Source organism: Aptenodytes patagonicus, chromosome 1 (assembly GCF_965638725.1).
Source record: "Aptenodytes patagonicus chromosome 1, bAptPat1.pri.cur, whole genome shotgun sequence".
NCBI classification, from domain to species: Eukaryota; Metazoa; Chordata; class Aves; order Sphenisciformes; family Spheniscidae; genus Aptenodytes; species Aptenodytes patagonicus.
Window position 1 is genome coordinate 166,353,902 of NC_134949.1, and position 17,674 is coordinate 166,371,575.

The 17,674-nt window shown below is 38.6% G+C and overlaps 1 protein-coding gene across 4 annotated transcripts in view; it reads right to left on the reverse strand.

The window, feature by feature from the left end:
• Window positions 1-17,674, reverse strand: part of PCCA (propionyl-CoA carboxylase subunit alpha) — a 303,202-nt gene that overhangs the window by 125,362 nt on the left and 160,166 nt on the right. For all 4 annotated transcript variants that reach the window (XR_012997326.1, XM_076361576.1, XM_076361600.1 and 1 more), the window contains one exon: window positions 12,385-12,487. Coding sequence is in view for 3 of the 4 variants with exons in the window: in XM_076361576.1 (XP_076217691.1) it covers window positions 12,385-12,487 (103 nt within the window). In the remaining variant the exon portion in view is untranslated. The remainder of the gene's footprint in view (window positions 1-12,384; window positions 12,488-17,674) is intronic.

A 17,674-nucleotide genomic window follows, 5' to 3' on the forward strand; every position in this document is an offset into this window, starting at 1 on the left:
AACATGTGCCATATAGGTATATTTTTATATGCTATAGAAAACACATTTTTCTTTAAACATGATTTCTTACACATCCAATTATTATTTAATGAGTATGATTACACATATTGTTTAAAAAGATGGTTCCGTTCCTCTTTCTTAGTAAGCTAGTACGTAAAACTATTTTTCTGTGAATGTTCCTATTCTATAAACAACCATGAGCAAACAACTTCTCTGTGGCCAAGAGGATGTTCAAAAAGAACATCACGACTATTTTTTCTGACACAGGAAAAACAAACACATTTTGAACAGAAAACGTAAAGTAAAACTGTTGCACAAACATGACATGACATACATTACCTAACTGGTTTTGATCCAGCGTCTGCAACTATGCCCACTGGTATCTCCTGAAAATTTAGATGGAAAACTACCAATAATCAGTAAAAAAACCAAACAAATAGCAAGGGAAAAGACAAAGTATTTTCAAAATACACCTTTAGAAGTAGTGTATGGCAGCTGAGAGACGATACCTTAGGAAGATGTTCAGAAACAGTTCTCACAACTTTGCCTTCAACCCCTTTGTGCTCTCCTGCTGAGGGAACCCGTACATGATGACAGCCATGTTCCCTCTAAGCCATGTCTCCTCAACCATATCCAACATAATTTCTCTAAAATGCAAATGACTGCAGCCCCTCCTGGGCCTTCCTGTGTGAGATGAGCTGGCCCCGTCTCTGAAGGATTGTGTCCCACCCTTTAAGGGCTGTGAACGCAACGATTTCTCACAGCAATCCAACTTTTTTAAACTGTGAAACAGCAAAATGCTATCAGCTCTCACCACCCCTTGCTTCTGGGAAGACACATAGGAATGAATAAAGCTGAGGAAGGTGAAGAGAGTTATGGAATGGTGTTGCAACGCCCAATGTAAGGAGACTGAAGCTTAAATGGCCGTAAGACTACCAGGATTTTGGTAATCACTAGAACAGAGATTCACTCTATTCACTCAGAAGCGTTCACTTAAAATAGGTGTTAAGACTTGGGAAAAGGAAGCCTGTATTAGAGGCAGACATGCAATGTCCAAGATCAAAGAGTGGAAAAATTACAGCTAATAGAGGAATAAGGTGGACTTAATGTTAGTAAACATCTTAAAATGATTCTGATTTGCCTGAGGATATAAGTAACAAGAAAAAAGGATTTGCTGCAAGGGGGTGTGGGAAAAATGTAGGATTTAGAAGATAAGTGCTCTCACTAGTTCAAGGAAATGAACAGAGAAAAGCTGTTGCTTTATGGTGTCTCCCTTGTTTAAGGACATTAAGGGCTGGGTGCAGCCAGATGAGGACCTGCTTTAAATTTCAGTGTCTGGTAGAAAAATGAGCAGCAGGGCCTGGAGAAAATCATTACTGTGTCACAAAGGTGTATCAGATCACCACCATGGCAGAGAGAGGAGCCTCAGAAACACATACCACAACACTGGGGTAAAGACAGAAGCTTAAAGCCTAGGAAGGACAAAATTTAACAAATACCTCCGATTTTTTGAGGTGCTTTTTAAATCTGTAATTCAATAGGCAAATAAATTATTTGTATTGTCACACTACTAACTGCAGCAAGACTAATTTTACTAAGCATCACAGAGAGACAGGATAAAGACCTGTCATCATCTCCTTTCTAAGTCAATGGGTAAACATCCCTGGTTTCAAAAGAACCAGGTCCTGCACCGTTCTTTCCTGCCCAGTCTTTCTCACACTATAGGCTTTGAAGATACATGTTAAAGGGAAGCCACAGCCAAAACAAACTCCAAGCACCACATCTAATTACACGGAGAAGTAAACCACTAAAGAATGGTCTGTGAAAAATATTAAAGAATCATCCATAATCACAAATGGAAAAGTCATCTGAGCAGTCTCAACACAGATCCAGGGAAAAATATCCAGGCCTTTGAATACTTAATACGAGCCAACAAAAATCAGGATATTTTTTATTTAAGGCACCATCTATCTCAAGTATCCCATATCTGAAATATGGGATCCATGTAGTTTTTAAGATTCACACTACCACCAATTACGAAGACAAAAGACAAATAAAGCATCTAAGGTGGAACAAAGAGGGTTACACCTCAAATGCAGGTAGCAGATCACTGATTTTGAGTTGTGCAAGTCTCAGGCATGAGATTCAACTCCAAGATAGTGAATAGCGGCACAATTAGCAATGTTATCTCTCAAATACTTCTCCCATTAGAATTAGACAAATCTACATTGTCACCATGCAACAAATGGACCTGTGGTCTTACATATAAAGAAATGAAAAATGTTCCTTTTCTTTATTATCACTTGGTAATGCACATACCAGGAAATGTCTTATCAAGAAAGCGAAGAAAGAGCTCTCCAAGACTTGTGAGAGAAAGGCAGGACTCATTTTTCTTGTGAAAATGTTTCTTCAGTATTTTCACTTAAACACATACACACACACACTCTAAAACTGTGCAGAAGTGACCTGCCTCTCTAAAAGTTGAAAAGAAAGAAGGCTTAGCTCAATCTTATATGTTTACACTTTTAATCTTACCCTTAAACAAGACTGAATTGAGCATAACCGCACTGAAGGTCAGCTTCTATACTGGCATATCAAATTTCAAGCCAACAGCTCTTTTATTTAAAATGTTAGATAAAAAGGTAATATGCTCTCTGTAAGAGTTCCCTCGAGGTTAGAAGAACCAATAAATTAACTGTTACCATATGTTAGGCTCCTTTTGGCAAAATTCAGTAACAAAACAGTGCCAAACCTCTTTTGGCAGGTAATAATATTTGGTAGCTTATAGTACAACTTGGGAAAAAAGAAACTGGACAGAAAGCTTGGAAATTAACAGAAGAAACTGCATTTCTATCCTTGTATAGTTAGCTATATGCCGTTGAAAGAAAAATTCTAACAAAGTCAACTCTATGGGTCTGATCTATAAGAAGCAGCTGTCTCCTCAAAAAGAGCTGTATCAAATGCAAACACAAACACTCCAGCTAGTACAGTAATGCAAATATTCTGCATCTGTTTTTTTTAAACAATGCTAGATATGTATGATCTATTTTGCAAATGAGAAGCTTTGTAAAATTAGTATTCCAAAGTGTTAAAATGCATATTATTAGTACCCAATTATAGTGGGTTTATTTCATTATAAATGAGCAAAGTCTGGGCTTATTTGCAATGCCATGGTCTTAAGTTTCACTTACGTTAAAATTAAATGCTTCACACACACACACACACCTTTTATACCTACATAATTGAGAATAGAACGTGACAGATAAAAAGCCTTTAAAACTATACCTCTAATAATAATTATAGACAAAGGATATTAAATTCTGGGTATTTTAAGGACATCTGTTACAGACTTTTTTTAAATTCCAGCTAAACAGGTCAGGGTGAACCTAGCTGGTCCTACTCCTTTACCAAGACAAGCAGGACTTGCTCCGTAAGGTCAGTTATATGAAATCAATGCTTTTTCAGATATGAAAATGTCCATTTCATTTTATTTTTGTAATCATCTATGATAATGTACTCTAAATTCATTATTATTCTCATTTGCAATAAAATGAATATAGCCTGTTGTTCATGCCATGATGGTTTGCACATACAGGAAAAACAGACACTTAAAAATTCCACATTTCTTTAATCAATTGCATCATCCCATTAAATTCTAATTTTTATGTATATAAATCACTTGCTATTCAGCTTACAGTTCCACACACACATCTGGCAAGCAGTTTGAAGCAGGCTGACAGGTATAGGCCAGACATTTCACTTCTTAAAGTCATGTCATTGCATGGTTAATCCTATATTTGCATTAATTTGATTACAAGCACTTACAGGTAAAAGTAATCCTAAAGTGTAGGTCTAAAGATTATAATATAAGCTTCCAGAAGGTTTTTCCAGAAGAAAAATATTTTTGCTATTCTATGGATGCTTGCCTCATTCAGCCATTTGGGATTTTATTAATAATCTTCTCATTACTGTATTCATCCTCTGATTTCTTATTTTTATTTTAAATAAGGCAATTTCTGTGAAGACTCGACACTGATATCAGAGACTTCATTACCCTGCAAAATATATCCCCAGTTCAAAGTATTTAAGAGGGTTAAACAAAATGCAAACATTTAATGCAACATTAAGCATGTGAAATAAAAACTTGATTGCCTAAAGAAAGCATGCTATGCTGTTACCCTGGTGACAGGTTAAAAAAGGATTGTGAGCTGAATGGCTGTATGATATGAAATTAAAATGTTTCACATTGAACAATCCAAAATGAATTGGGAAAGGTTAGAGCAGAGGAGAGAGAAATCAATTCTCCAATGGCAATGGTGAATGGAAGTGAAGTCTGAATAGGATTTGCCAGTGGGGTGCAACAGCTGCCAAATATCCTGCAGCCAAAGAATTACAATAATACTGATGAAGTGTGCAAGAGCTTTTGGAATCATTGCAGGGAACAGAGAAATACTCCTACAATAACGAGGCCATTCTGTGTCCCATCCCACTTTTGCAGTTGAATCAAAGGAAAAAGAAACAGTTGAAAATTGTAATACTCAATAACAAAGGTATAAATTAATTATCTATCCCTTCACTCAATATCTTACATTTAACTACAGCCTGTGTGAACCGTGAATGAGGCAAGAATGCTAAAGAATGGACAAATCAAGACACATACATGTAAAAGTATGCAGACAATATTGAATGACTTTTTCTTCCCATATATTTTGTTGACAACATTTCTACAGCAACAGCATCCAGAATAAGCTATACACTACACAAACAAACAGCAGGACATAACCAGTGCCTCAGGGAACTTCACAAGGTAAGGTCCTGATGTTCATGCTTTTCTAATGTTAAATAATGTTTATGTTAATAATCCTAGGAAAGAAACATCCATAAAACGTCTCACGTGAATGCAGTTACACATGCATTTACTGAGCTTAGAGTCCCCCGAAGTCAAGAAAAACTTTGCCCTTCCATAAAAACCTCCGACACAACTTCATTTCTGCCCTTCAAAACTCCAAATAAAATATACAGATGGAGAGGAAAAACTGTGCTAAAAATAGCTGTAAAATGACCAGGGAGCACGTGGAGATTAGCACGCACCTTGTTCTACGGTTTCATGCAGACGCTTTTTACACACAGACAAATATTAAAGAACATGTTTAGGAGGTGTAAACCTGCATGAGAGGAAAGACTTGTTGGGTTTGTAAAAGGGATCAAAGTAAAGGAAAGAGAGAGAGGCCTTGTGGTAGAGAGAGGCTCTTGCAGAAGAAGAGGTCATAAGCAAAGCATGGATGAGAAAAGGGCCAGATTCACAACTAAAAAAGGGCCAGGAATATGGCAGCACAACAGAAAACATTCACATGTGTATACTATGTAAATTCAAGTTTCAACATTAAAGTGAACAGTAGCCACAGAAGCTATAAAGCTCCTACAGCAGCTGCTGTTTTCCCAGCAAACATGGTAAAAATAAAAAAACAAACATAGGGACTTAGCCGGGTCCATTTACTTTAGCAAACAACTTTACCACCAGCAATCACCTCAGCAAGATGCATGCCACTGCTCTGGGGATCTTCCTAAGAGATGCTCAGTGAGGTTCAAACTTTTCATAATGATTACCTTTGTAATGATTTCATAATGGTTATCAACTCTAAAGATTGAGCAAGCATGGATTCCTGAGTGCCCGGGACACCTTTTTCCCTACAAATGACATAGGGACGACAGGCTATGAAAATTTCCCATAACAGATCATTCTCTTTCTGGAATATATGTTCATGAATCATACCAAACGATGTCTCCGCTGTCAAACATATAAATACCTTATATTACTTACGTTATCAATTCTGATTCCATTAATTTAATCCAATCAAAGAAAAAATGAAACATACATTCTGTAGAAACAGTCATAAATGCTACCTTGAAACACCCCATTTCAACTTTCATATTTTACATATAAAAGTTCATTTCCACTGGCCAAAAATACCTGTTTCATATATGTGCATCTACTTGTTTGTCTCTAGCACAAGAATCCTCTTTCTGTAATAAGCAACTGAACAATGTAGGATAAATAATACCAGATTTTAAAGACAGCTAGAATATTATATAGGGCAGCTGGTTTAGCACTGATTAAGCAAGATTACAAAAAAAAAAATTAAGTAATTTATTTACGAGAGGTCAAAAGAACAACATTAAGTAACATCTGAAGAGGCAAGAGAGGGTTTGTCACAATCAGAAGAGCCTATTATAAACAAGAATATCACACAAAAAAAGGGATAACAGAGTCTTAGTACCTTGCTAGTCTACAGGGAAAGAAAAAACCACACAGTGGAATAATGGTCTGAAGCTGCAGTAGTTACATAAACATATCGAGGACTTTCAAAGGCGTAACAGTAAATCATGAAAAGAATGCTTGACTTGTTGACCAGGGGACCAGAACAGTAAGGATAAGACAGTGTTATTTTTATGAGCTAAGGATGACTGCATAACTCCAAAGCAGGGGAATGAAAAAAGCCACAAGTGGGCTGGACTTAGTCATCCTTACCAAATGAAAACAAAGTATTTTATCTTTATATTACACTAGAGGGTATTTGTAGGGTAATGCAAAGTATAAATATTTAGCTGCACTTGCAATAACTGTTCATGTTATTATGGGGGGAGGTGGGGAGGAGTGGAATAAAAATCATGTAATGCAATTGATACAATTCAGCGGTGCCTGTGATTGTGCTGCAAGTAAGTTCAGATGACTCCAGTGAATTTTCCTGACATCATCTTCCTTCTTCTTAAAATTAATGTAACATAACCTTATTTTGTGCTGCTCCAGCAGTGCAGGAGCGCCAGAAAGCTCTCCTATTGGGCAGCTGACCATCCTTCCATATGGGGAAGCCCTAGGCTGGCAAAGAGCTGGCTCCATCCCAGACTCCAGCAGGGCAATAGGTGTAGTCTATGTGAAAGCAAGCATGCCTGAGAGGTGCAGGGCTCCACTGCTCTCTGAGCAGTTCCCTCGCTGTCCTAATCATGCAACAGCAAGGCAAAGCAGGCATCCAAACCACCATTACTAAGTGTACCTGAGGACTTACGTCAATATATCTGTACCAAATCAACCTAGACACAAACCTACAGTAACTCATTAAATAAAAAGCTAAATATATCCATTTCCGTTCTTGCAGTGCACCAGTCATGTTATGCTCACTGCACTGGACCCCTGGATTTTCAGAATTTTAAAACATAAAAATTCAGCCCAGCTATTTCAGAACTTGACAAAACCTTGCTGGTATTTTATCTGTAATTTCTCACTATACACTTACCATTTGCATGAAAGCATTATTTTATGCTTAGAAAGCATCATCCATTTTACGTCTCAAAATACCTTCTACATGTTGATAAATAAACATTTACAAAACCTCAATAATGTAGTAAAGTATTAAGGCCATTTTATCTTTTTGTAAACTGAGGCCTAATCCAACTGACTTCTCTAAGGTCCCATAAGAACAGTCAGGAGTTTAACTCAAGACTTCCTAATCCCAGTCTTCTATATTAAAAACACATAAGCAAGAAAAACCTTTAGGTTTTTTGCTAGCAATATAAAACATTTTCCAGTGTGTTACCATCTTTTTGCATGTAGTATCAGCTAATATGGGCATGCAGCCTCACTGTTTTTTTCCAAGTCATAAATGATGAAAGGGTAAAACCCATACAAAAATTAGGAAAATACACTTAGCAGCCAACAGAAGCAACACATAGGAAGTGCTGTAGGCAATTGGGTTTAGAAGTGTAAACATCACATTAGTAGACCCATGAGATAGCATGATGTAGCCACACCTGGAGAGTCACTCTCCTATTCCCCTCCCAACCCACTAATGAAAACAAGTCTGTAGCCAAAATGTGAAGATTCAACTGTACATCATCATTTTTGGTCTCAAAGGCTAACTACATCAAACAGACGTAAAATAAGCTGGATTGACTTCAGCCAAAATATGTTTCCACTTGAAACAAGATCGAGGTCTGTCTAGAAGACCTTGGGATTTTACTAGATGCTGTAAATCTGTTCAGCAGCTGTGGGTGGCACCAGTTTCACAATAAACTAGACTATGGAATAAGTAGGAAAAGTCCTAGGTAAAATAACTGAAAGCTGAACAATGAAACAATCATCAATCATTCATGGCTCTTTCCTGTAGGAAACATGTGCCCCTATTATCTGGATATCATGGTGAAATATTCACATTAGTATCTGGCTCACAAAATACCAAGCATTTTCATTAGCTAATTATCTTTAAAAAAAAAAAAAAAACCCAAACAAAAAACCCCATGCCACCACACCCCACAACCACCTTTCCCCAAGAAAACGGGTTAAATAACAACCAGTTAAATTAAAAAAAAAAGCCGAACAGAAAATGCTCTAAATATTAGATTGTATAACAAAAGTAAATGTCTATATTCCTGTAACTCTGAGCACGCACAGGTCTCCAGCAGCTGTTCTAGCTGAAGGTTGGCAAATTAATCCTAGGAGACTGTTGGTGAGGCCGGGGCACATAGCAATGCAGATAGTGGAAACTCACCTGTGGGTGCTCCACCCAAATCATAATACAGTTTATTCAACACAGAAAAGGCAACCCGGCCTTCAGCTTGTGGCCTGTATTAACCTCAACACCACACAAACTACTGCAACAAAGAATCCCACTACAGGGGTCACGTCTAATTGAAACTAGCTGAAGAAGTTGAGTGTTTGATCCTAATGAGGCAATAGCTTGCTGATCATCAGAGCATGTTCCAGCAAGAACCTTACAGTTGATGATTCAGTCACCCAGGGGATTGTAAAATACCTATTTTCCAGCCACATCCCTTCAAATATCATCGACTGTAGAGGAGAACCCCCCTCATGAGGCTGCTACTAGTCTGATCTGTGGCACAGAGCTAAGGCCCACCTCTGCATCCCTTTTACGAACCGTTCTCTGCTCATCTCTTCTGCCTTGCTACACATTCCCACCCTTCTAGCTCTTGCAGAATAATTTCACACGCCATGAGTACTTAACCTGGTTCTGTCAGAATGATCTAAAGTATTGTATTACTAAATGTTTCTAGGCTAATATGGGTCATTGTAGCAGAACCAGAGTAGAATGCAACTACACACAAAATCACGCCTGCATATCTGGAGGAGGAGGAGGGAAAAGGCAGAGACCAAGGGAGGAGCAGGCTGGCACAACAATTCCTTCATCTGGCTCAGCTCTATTTCATCTGATCACAGTCTCAGTAGCATTGCTAGTGAAAGGTGGAGCTTCTGTGAAGACTTCCAAGCATGGTTCTTTCTATCTATCTGGCTAGAATAACAATCCTGGGCTTGGGCTGAATAAATCATGGGGGGAAAAGGGAACTCAAAATACCCCTGCAGTTGTGAAAAGAATGCATATTATACATATGGCTCCCAAAAGGGAAAAGAAAACAAACCAAAACCAAAAGATCAGCATATAACTCAAGTTCAGCAAAAAAAAAATTGTATATTTGGCAGCTGTGACAAGTTTAGAAGAAATAATGCACGATTTCAAAATACTACTTTTCAGTGCAATTCCTCACACAAAAATTCCTCAGTTGCTTTCAGTGCATGCGAAAGAAAAAAATGCTGTCAACACAAATAGTGCCAGAGAGCTGAAATTTTGAAGATGATCATCAACATGGCAATGCAGTTTTCCAAACCATTAGGAGAATGTTATGGATCAACTCTGGAACGTGCAGTCTGTCTAATCCGCTTACATCCTCCAACATGGATTTAAAATTCACAGACTCCAAACGCCAAATTCTGCTACAGTGAACTGCATCCAAGATTACAACTGGCCTTTTTGATCTGTTGCCAGTAGCACAGGTTACTCTGCACTTTTTATTTACTAATATTTTTCAAACAGATTGCAGTCATACCAATAAAGATGTGCTTTCTATGGCCACAATCCTGCTCCCTAAAAAGTACCCATGACATGGAACACCTTCAAAAACAAGTCAGACGCAGTTTGGGTAAGTTAAGGAGATGCTGTGAGGGATCCTTGATGGGACTGCAGTAACTTGTATGCTCCACAGTCCTCAGTCCCCTCTAGAGGGAGTCCACTAGCTGCTCTAAGGAGTGGAGAACACTGTCCAGGACACTGCACAATCCTTTGACCTCATTCTGCCTTTGTTTCTGCCTTTGTTTCTTTGACTTCTCCTCTGAAGGAGCTGCATGATTTTGGGGAAGGGGTATCATTATCACGTTTGGATTTCTTCAGAAGTTACATACCAGTAAGCCTTTTGCATCAACCTCGTCCTTATTTGGCCTCAAACAGGCAGCTTTACTATCACTAAGACAAGTAGATCTAACAATATGTGGATTGAAACAATGACCTGTTCACTAAGAACCACACTCAGACGCCACTTTGAGAAAATTTTAAGGCTCAACTTCTGAAGGATTCATTCCAGAGCTGCATGTGTCACAATAGTCAGAAAAGGTCATCCTTTGAAAGCTGAGCTGAACATAAGTACACCCCATCATGGCAAGAGAAAGTGATCTTCCCTGTACTGAAAATATTTGTTAGCGCCGCCATTTAAAATCTGAAAAATCAGACCTTAATCTAAGCACAAACTTCATGCGGTCAGACTCTGCTGCCTTCTCTGCTCATGCTGGAATGGAGGGAGTTAGGTTAGAAGGACTCAAAAATAAGCTTTTTTTTTTTCAAAGCAGAAGTGCGTGTGTTTCCCTGATGCAGCACAAAAAGAGATGAATGACCACGCCTGACTGCTCAATGCAATACTTTGTTTACATATTTGACATCTCAGTTAAAATAGTTGTATATGTCTTTTTTTATTAAGATACACAGATACCTAGTACTGAAAGAAAATACTTGCAGTAGAAAGAAGACATTAAAAGATTCTTCAAGAATTGGACTCCTTTTCTTTTCTTGTTAGCAAGTAAGAACATTTTACAAGCCAGCGGAAAAAAAAAAATCTCAAATCAGCGCAGGGAGTGCAACAGCAGTTTGAGAATCACTACTTAAATCAACAGTTCCTATCCTTACTCTATGTACAAAGTAATCCATTACTTCTCTATAGCATTACCAGACTACTTAACTTCCTATGCTGGCCAATAAAAACTACAGTCAAGGCTCCTCCTCATTTTCCCTCATTCATCTTTTATTTAGGGAACGGTGGCCTTAGAGTGTCTGTTCTTCTCCTTATGCCATTTGCTATGGAGGATATAACTTGTGGAAGGAAATAAAAAGGTGCTTTACTTTCCCCTATAGGTGCATAAGGCAAGCAATGACCTAGCCCTACATATGCTATATATTACAAAGCCGTTATGCTTGCTCTAAGTGTCTCTCTTTTTTTTTTTTCTTTTTTTTCTGTTTTTTTTAACACCATATGGTACTATTTATCTTTGTGGGTACAAATAAAAATAAAGACTTCTTGAAACCACATTTGATTTATTCCTGACCACTGTAAAATCAGTAATAGAATACACTGTCAAACCACTGGCATGGAATGTGAATAATGTCTATCCTGCATTCTGACTTCCCTCTCTCTCACACAAACACACACACGCAACTACATTAAAGAATGTGAGGCAAGACGAAAGAGTCATGCTGAAGTTAGGATTCACTGTACGCAGCCATTGCAAACACCAACTACCCAAGCAAGGTTCACAAATTCAGTTGTTCTAATAGAAGGTCTCAAGGCATTGACAATGATGGGCCAGAGGACAACGAAAGCTAGAAACATCTTAGAGGACAAAAAACATACTGTTCCAAAAAGCCAAAGAAGTGAATTAGTATTTTGACACAAGGTACTGCAATGGCTGGCCAATTGACAGTACTACTGAGGTTACTAGCAGCTACTATCCAAAAGAATGAGGGAGTGGGGGAACAAAAGCACCAAAAAATGTACTTAAAGCAAGGTGCTGACTCTTCCAGCGTTTACCAGTCAGAAAGTGTTTTCAGAATTAGACCCTGAACTATTAAGGTTCTTCATCAAGGTAGCAAATTACTCATGAATCCACAATATTTTAAAGCTTTGTAGCTGAATATTCATATTATCCCAAAGTGCTTAGATCGCTTCAAATGGGCACATGGGAAATTTGTGATGCTCAATTTGTGGTTAGTTACTAATGCGGCAACATTTTGCATTAATGAAACTCCTGATGTGCATTAATTACTGTACTGGCTTGTAACACATTTTTGTGCCTATTAGTTTGCTAATATGTAGAATAAAAATAATCATGTATGACTTGTGTGAGTAAGGAAGTGTAAGCCGCAGCTCATTTGAATTTAGAAAAAACAGACTATATTAAGAAACCATGCAGTTTCTCACCAGTGTCTCTCGTGCATGAGAAGATGCCATTAACAAAACGCATCAGCACATCTGAGTTCCTGGAAATGAACTTACCTTGGAGTCCCTAGAAATCGCTGTGATCTCAGTTGTTCAGCCACATACAAAGACGCTGCTGTTGCCAGTAGTTCTCTTCTTTCAAGATCTGTCAACTTGTGTCCTAGTTTTCAAAAAGCAGTTAAAAAAAAAATCAGATACCAGAGACCAACACAGACACAAAAAGTAACAACTACCAGCGAAGACACTGTTCAGTCCTTACACATGAAACCTACATTTTTTTTCCCCTAAATTAAGATGAGGCTCAGCATAGCAGACGCTCTGAGTTTGAGAGTTTAAATTGCATGTTTTCATACAGATCAGCCCTACTGCTAACACTGGTATCTCTGTTAAAAACAATTTGACAACTGAAAGAAAAAAAACTGAATGATGCTGCAGCATCTTGTTTTCGTTACTGAAATGTCACTGGTTGACATATTGTGCCTCATGCTGGTAAGGAATCCATCTGTACATTAGAACTTACTCAAAATATACAGCATTCTTTCTCAGTACTTTACCTTGCAAAGGCTACAGATCTTTCAGGCAAAACAATATAAACCCCAGAAATAAACATGGATAAAACTACTTGTCAGCCCTGGGTCATTTAGTGCCATTTGTGTAATCGTTTGTTTGTGATAATGGAGTCAAAGTCATGTTCGGCACTTCATAAGCAGAAAATGGCTCGAAGTAGCCTACAGTCTGAAGGCAGGCAAGCTAATAAAGGTTTGGACAAAAAGGTGGAAACCAGGGTGATTGGAAGCAGGTTTTCTCCCAACCTGGTCTTGTTCCAGAAAGTGAAGTTAATTAGAAATTCAATTGTCCATTCAGCAGCCTAAAAGACAGAGCACAGTGACAGAACTTTGCCTGTCAGAACCTTTAGGTCAGAAACGTAACAACACAGATTTGGTGTGAGAAGCTGGGCAAAAGAGGTGGCCAAGACTGGTGTCACCAGAGAAGCAGAACAGTCAAAACTGATGTGAGAGGGAGCAAAAGGACAAGTAAAGCAGTCGGTCCATAAGGCAGTGGCAGGAAGTTAAAGTTGACGCAGAAGAGGACAAGAAGTGCAAAGATGAATTGTCATGGAGAAAAAGAGGCAAACTTTATCCTCAGGAGAGAGATTTTGCACAGATGAAAGCAAGGGTGTTTCAAAAGCCAGAGGAGAGGAAAAGGCAATAAATAACGTTAAAAAGAAAGACAAAGGTAAGACTGAAAGATTTAGCCGAATGCAGTTACAACAGAGCTCTCAAAAAGTGCTTTATGCAGCTGCTGTCTGCCTCAGCAGACCTTCATGCGTACGTATTGCAGCAAGTGCCATCATCCACAGCAAGTAGTACAGATTCACAAGAAGGGATAGGAGAAGAGGTGGGGAAGGGGTTCAGAAGGCTGTATCTCCCTGAGCAACTCTGCCCAGTGGGGCACATTTGCTTCCAGTCCTGCAGCAGAGAAACAGTTACACAGTTCCCTTCTACACCTCCACTTTCCCATCGCCTCAGCACTACTGCATGTAATGTTAACTCACATTCACTGGTACCAGTCACTAGCGAGTGAGAATTTCTGTCAGTAGTATAAGACAAGACTAACACAATCCTCAGGAAAACCCAGAATGGAGACCTCTGAAAAGGTCTGGAGCAGACTTTACAGTAACAAGTGCACAGTTTCAAAACAGGATGTCTTCTGCACAGGACCCATCCTTCCACTGGGCACATTAATTATGGATAGGTAAAGAGGCTGCTTAGAGTCCACCTCAGCAATGCAATTCATGCCACGGTGATGGAAACACACATTACAGTTCCAGCTAACAGTACAAAGCAGCTGTCACAGGCCAAAAAAATGTAAATTTAAAAATAACAAAAGCCAGCAAATCTGCATCAATTTATTTTTAATTTAGTCCATATTAACATATTCTGGCTAAAGATTACTGCAACTTCCTTCACTCGGTGTTTATTATTTTTTATCTGCCTTGAAATGGAAACTGTCTTTACTTTAACAAATGTATGCAGAAATACAAATGTTGAAAGGTTGAGGAACTGGCTTGAGAAACAAACTTGATCTTTCCTCTGCCAGTTACTAGAAAAACTGATTGCAAAGTGAAAGCCAAAAAATGCTGAACTTTTCTACTATTTGTGTATATATACAAACACATATACAGGTATATATAAGCCTTATATAATTATACAATGCAATAACATCAACTATCCGGCTCTGAAATGTGCCAATTTTCCAGCTGTTTACACACAGTGAAGAAGCTCTTGAGATTATTTTTCCAAAACGCTGTATTTAAAATCGGTAATTTGTTTACATGTCTCAGCTAAAGATACATCAGAAAATCCATCCTAAAACCTTCGCTTGACAGTCACCCTGCCTAACACCCATGACAAGTCCATGTGACCAAAACTGCATGTTCCCACCTGCTCCAACACACACTGGTACTATCAACGCATATAAAGGAACAAGGTAAAACTAGAAAGATCCCAATTTGAAGGTTTTATTGCATGACCTTCATCTTGGAAGAAATCAATAACTGCTTTTGCACTTGCTGTGCTGCAAAAACTATTTTCTCCCTGTATCTTCAATAAAAATCAAACTCCAAACAGTGAACAAAGGTCAATAATTTGAAACAGGTTAACAACTGATCAAGAGTTACATTCACCTCTTCATCATCACAAACATGAAAAAACTGTTTATCCACTTTCTCTGTTTGTCACTATTTGCATCAGTTGTAGCACAGACGTGGCAAGCAGAAAACCACTCATGACTGTAGTAACCAACGTGGGCAATTTGCATTTATTTTCCTAAGTCTCGGAGATAATATAAACCGTTAACAAGAACATACCAAAATTAGGTTTTGGTCTTTGGCAATAAAGATACAATCCTACCACAGAATATCCTTAGCATAACTTTGGAGGCATACCTCAGAAGCTTGATTAAAGGCTGCTTCCTAAGGATGGCAATTTACCTTTATTATACAAGACAGACTGCCTTAGTTCTCTGAACTCCAGCCCCATTTCCCTTGCCTTCTGCTCTTGCTCTGCTGCTACGCTCAGCAGAATTTTAAGCAGTTTTAAAGTTAAACTTTCAATTACGTTACTGTATTTGGAAATATATGAATGCACCAGATAGCAATACCTTTGTTTCATTTCCAGTCTTATTTTACCTTACAAGCTACCCCTCAGGATTTCAACTGGATGTCTTGAGGTATAAGTTAATATTCACCATCAATAAAGATATAACACCACAGCCTTTCATGTTCACCATGCAGAAGATCGATCTGAAAAGTAACAAAGCTACCTCTGGGGCATTTGTCCAGGCACTGCCTTGATAGAGAGTGAAACGAACAAGGAGCAAAGGTTGCCCAGCTTCCAACATCGGAAGTTCTGTCATTGCTCTTCCCTACCCTCTTCACTGCAGACTCCTGGGCTATACAGAGATTTCACCTCCGCCATAAAATGTAAATCAGCTCCCAAATCTCTCTGCTTAACCTGGGATATACTTCTGCATTCTCACTATCATCACTGAACTGAACTATATAAGGTGAACATAAAACAGGATTAATGGCTATAAAATTAAGTCACAACTGAAGGAGTGGAAGCACGGTTGTTCCTATTATTTAAAACTAGATCGCACGCATCTATTACTACTAAATGACAGATCCCTGGTCAGAAGGAAGACAAGAAAAAAGTATTTCTCTCTCATTTCCCTGATGTTATGATTGCTTAAATCAATATTATCCCAGTATGCCCCAAGCTGAGTCAAAAAGGTTCATGCAATTACTTTACATAACGAACTTCAAATTAAATTACATAAAAGGTCATTTTTCCCATAAGAGTCTTATTTGCATTTTCTCCTAGAAATGTGTTTCCTACTATCAATTACAGGAAAAAAAAAAACCAAACAAACAAGCCCTGGTTATGTGCCTGGGTCTGTTACTTAATACTTGAAAAGTGACTGTTTTCTGATTGGGAAGAATAAAAATTAAAAGCAAAATGGGTAAGATAGAAAGTACAATGCATAATTCAGATCCATACCAATGCAGGCAATGTTTATATCATTCCTACGTTCTGTTTCAGCTTGAGTTTTTCCCAATGGATTCTGAAGTTGACCATTACAGGTGGCACGTATACCAAGTAGGCTGAGGCAGAAAACAAAGTTGCATGTTCTTAGAGGTTTTAATTTCTTCTGAAGTCCAGCAGAGCTTTGCTCCACCCAGATGGTCATGGGAAAAGACAGACAATATTGTCTGCGTATGCAAGCTCAAACCGTTCAGAATAGTGAAGATGTCTCTCAGAGAGCTTGTGATCACTTATAAGATGGATGCTGTAGCATACAGAAAGGAAGCCTCTACTATTTTGAATTCTAAAGAGATTAGTAACAGACCAAGAAACATTTCTTGGCTTCACCTGTCAGAAAGAAGAAAGTCCAGTAAGCTGTTAAAGTCAATTTTTATAATCCAGTAGCTTCATAAAATAAAGACAAAGATTAGATTCCAGTGTGGAGACGATGAATGGAATTAACAGCAATCATCCTCTCCCTTCTAACAGTAACACAGCCAGGAGAAGCTGCATTCCCCCCTTCAACTAATAACAAGTCTCCAGACTTAAATTTAAAAGTCATATCTACAGTCCCAATTCACCTAAAAAGCACTTCTGTTCATAACAGAATCATGGAATGACTGAGGTTGAAGGGACCTTGGGAGGTCTTTAGTTTATTCAGTGTGTCCCCCCCATCCCCACTGAGCAATCTCAACAACAAATTCAGACCAGGCTGCTCAGAGGTTTGCGCAGTCAGGTCTTGAAAATCTCCAATTTATGTGTACCTCACTGAAGAGCTTGGCTCTTTCTTCTTGGGAACCCCCTCAGAGGTATGAGAAGGCTGCCATTAGGTCTACCCTAAGCTTTCTTGTTTCCAGGCTAAACAAGCCTGGTTTTCCCAGCCTCTCCTCACAGGTCCTCTGTTCCAACTCAACCACAACCCTGGTGGCTCTTTGCTAGACTTACAGAAGTTTATTGACATCTTTCTTATATGCGTGAGGGGGTTAAAACTGGACACAGTATTCCAGAGGTGGTTTAATAAGTGTCCAGTAAAGTGGAGTAATCAATCCCTTCAACCCATACAATTATAACAAACACAATGTAGCTAAAAGCCTTCACCTCATACACACTCTCTGGAGCCAATACACAATTGCAGGAGAGAGGTGCTTCCTCTTTCTTCCCATCTGTATTAGAAATCAGTTAACAAAGGATTGTCCATCAGAACTTCTGCTCTTCCTCTCTACCCAAATGAGGTAAACATGCTAGAAGAGGGGCAAGTAAAG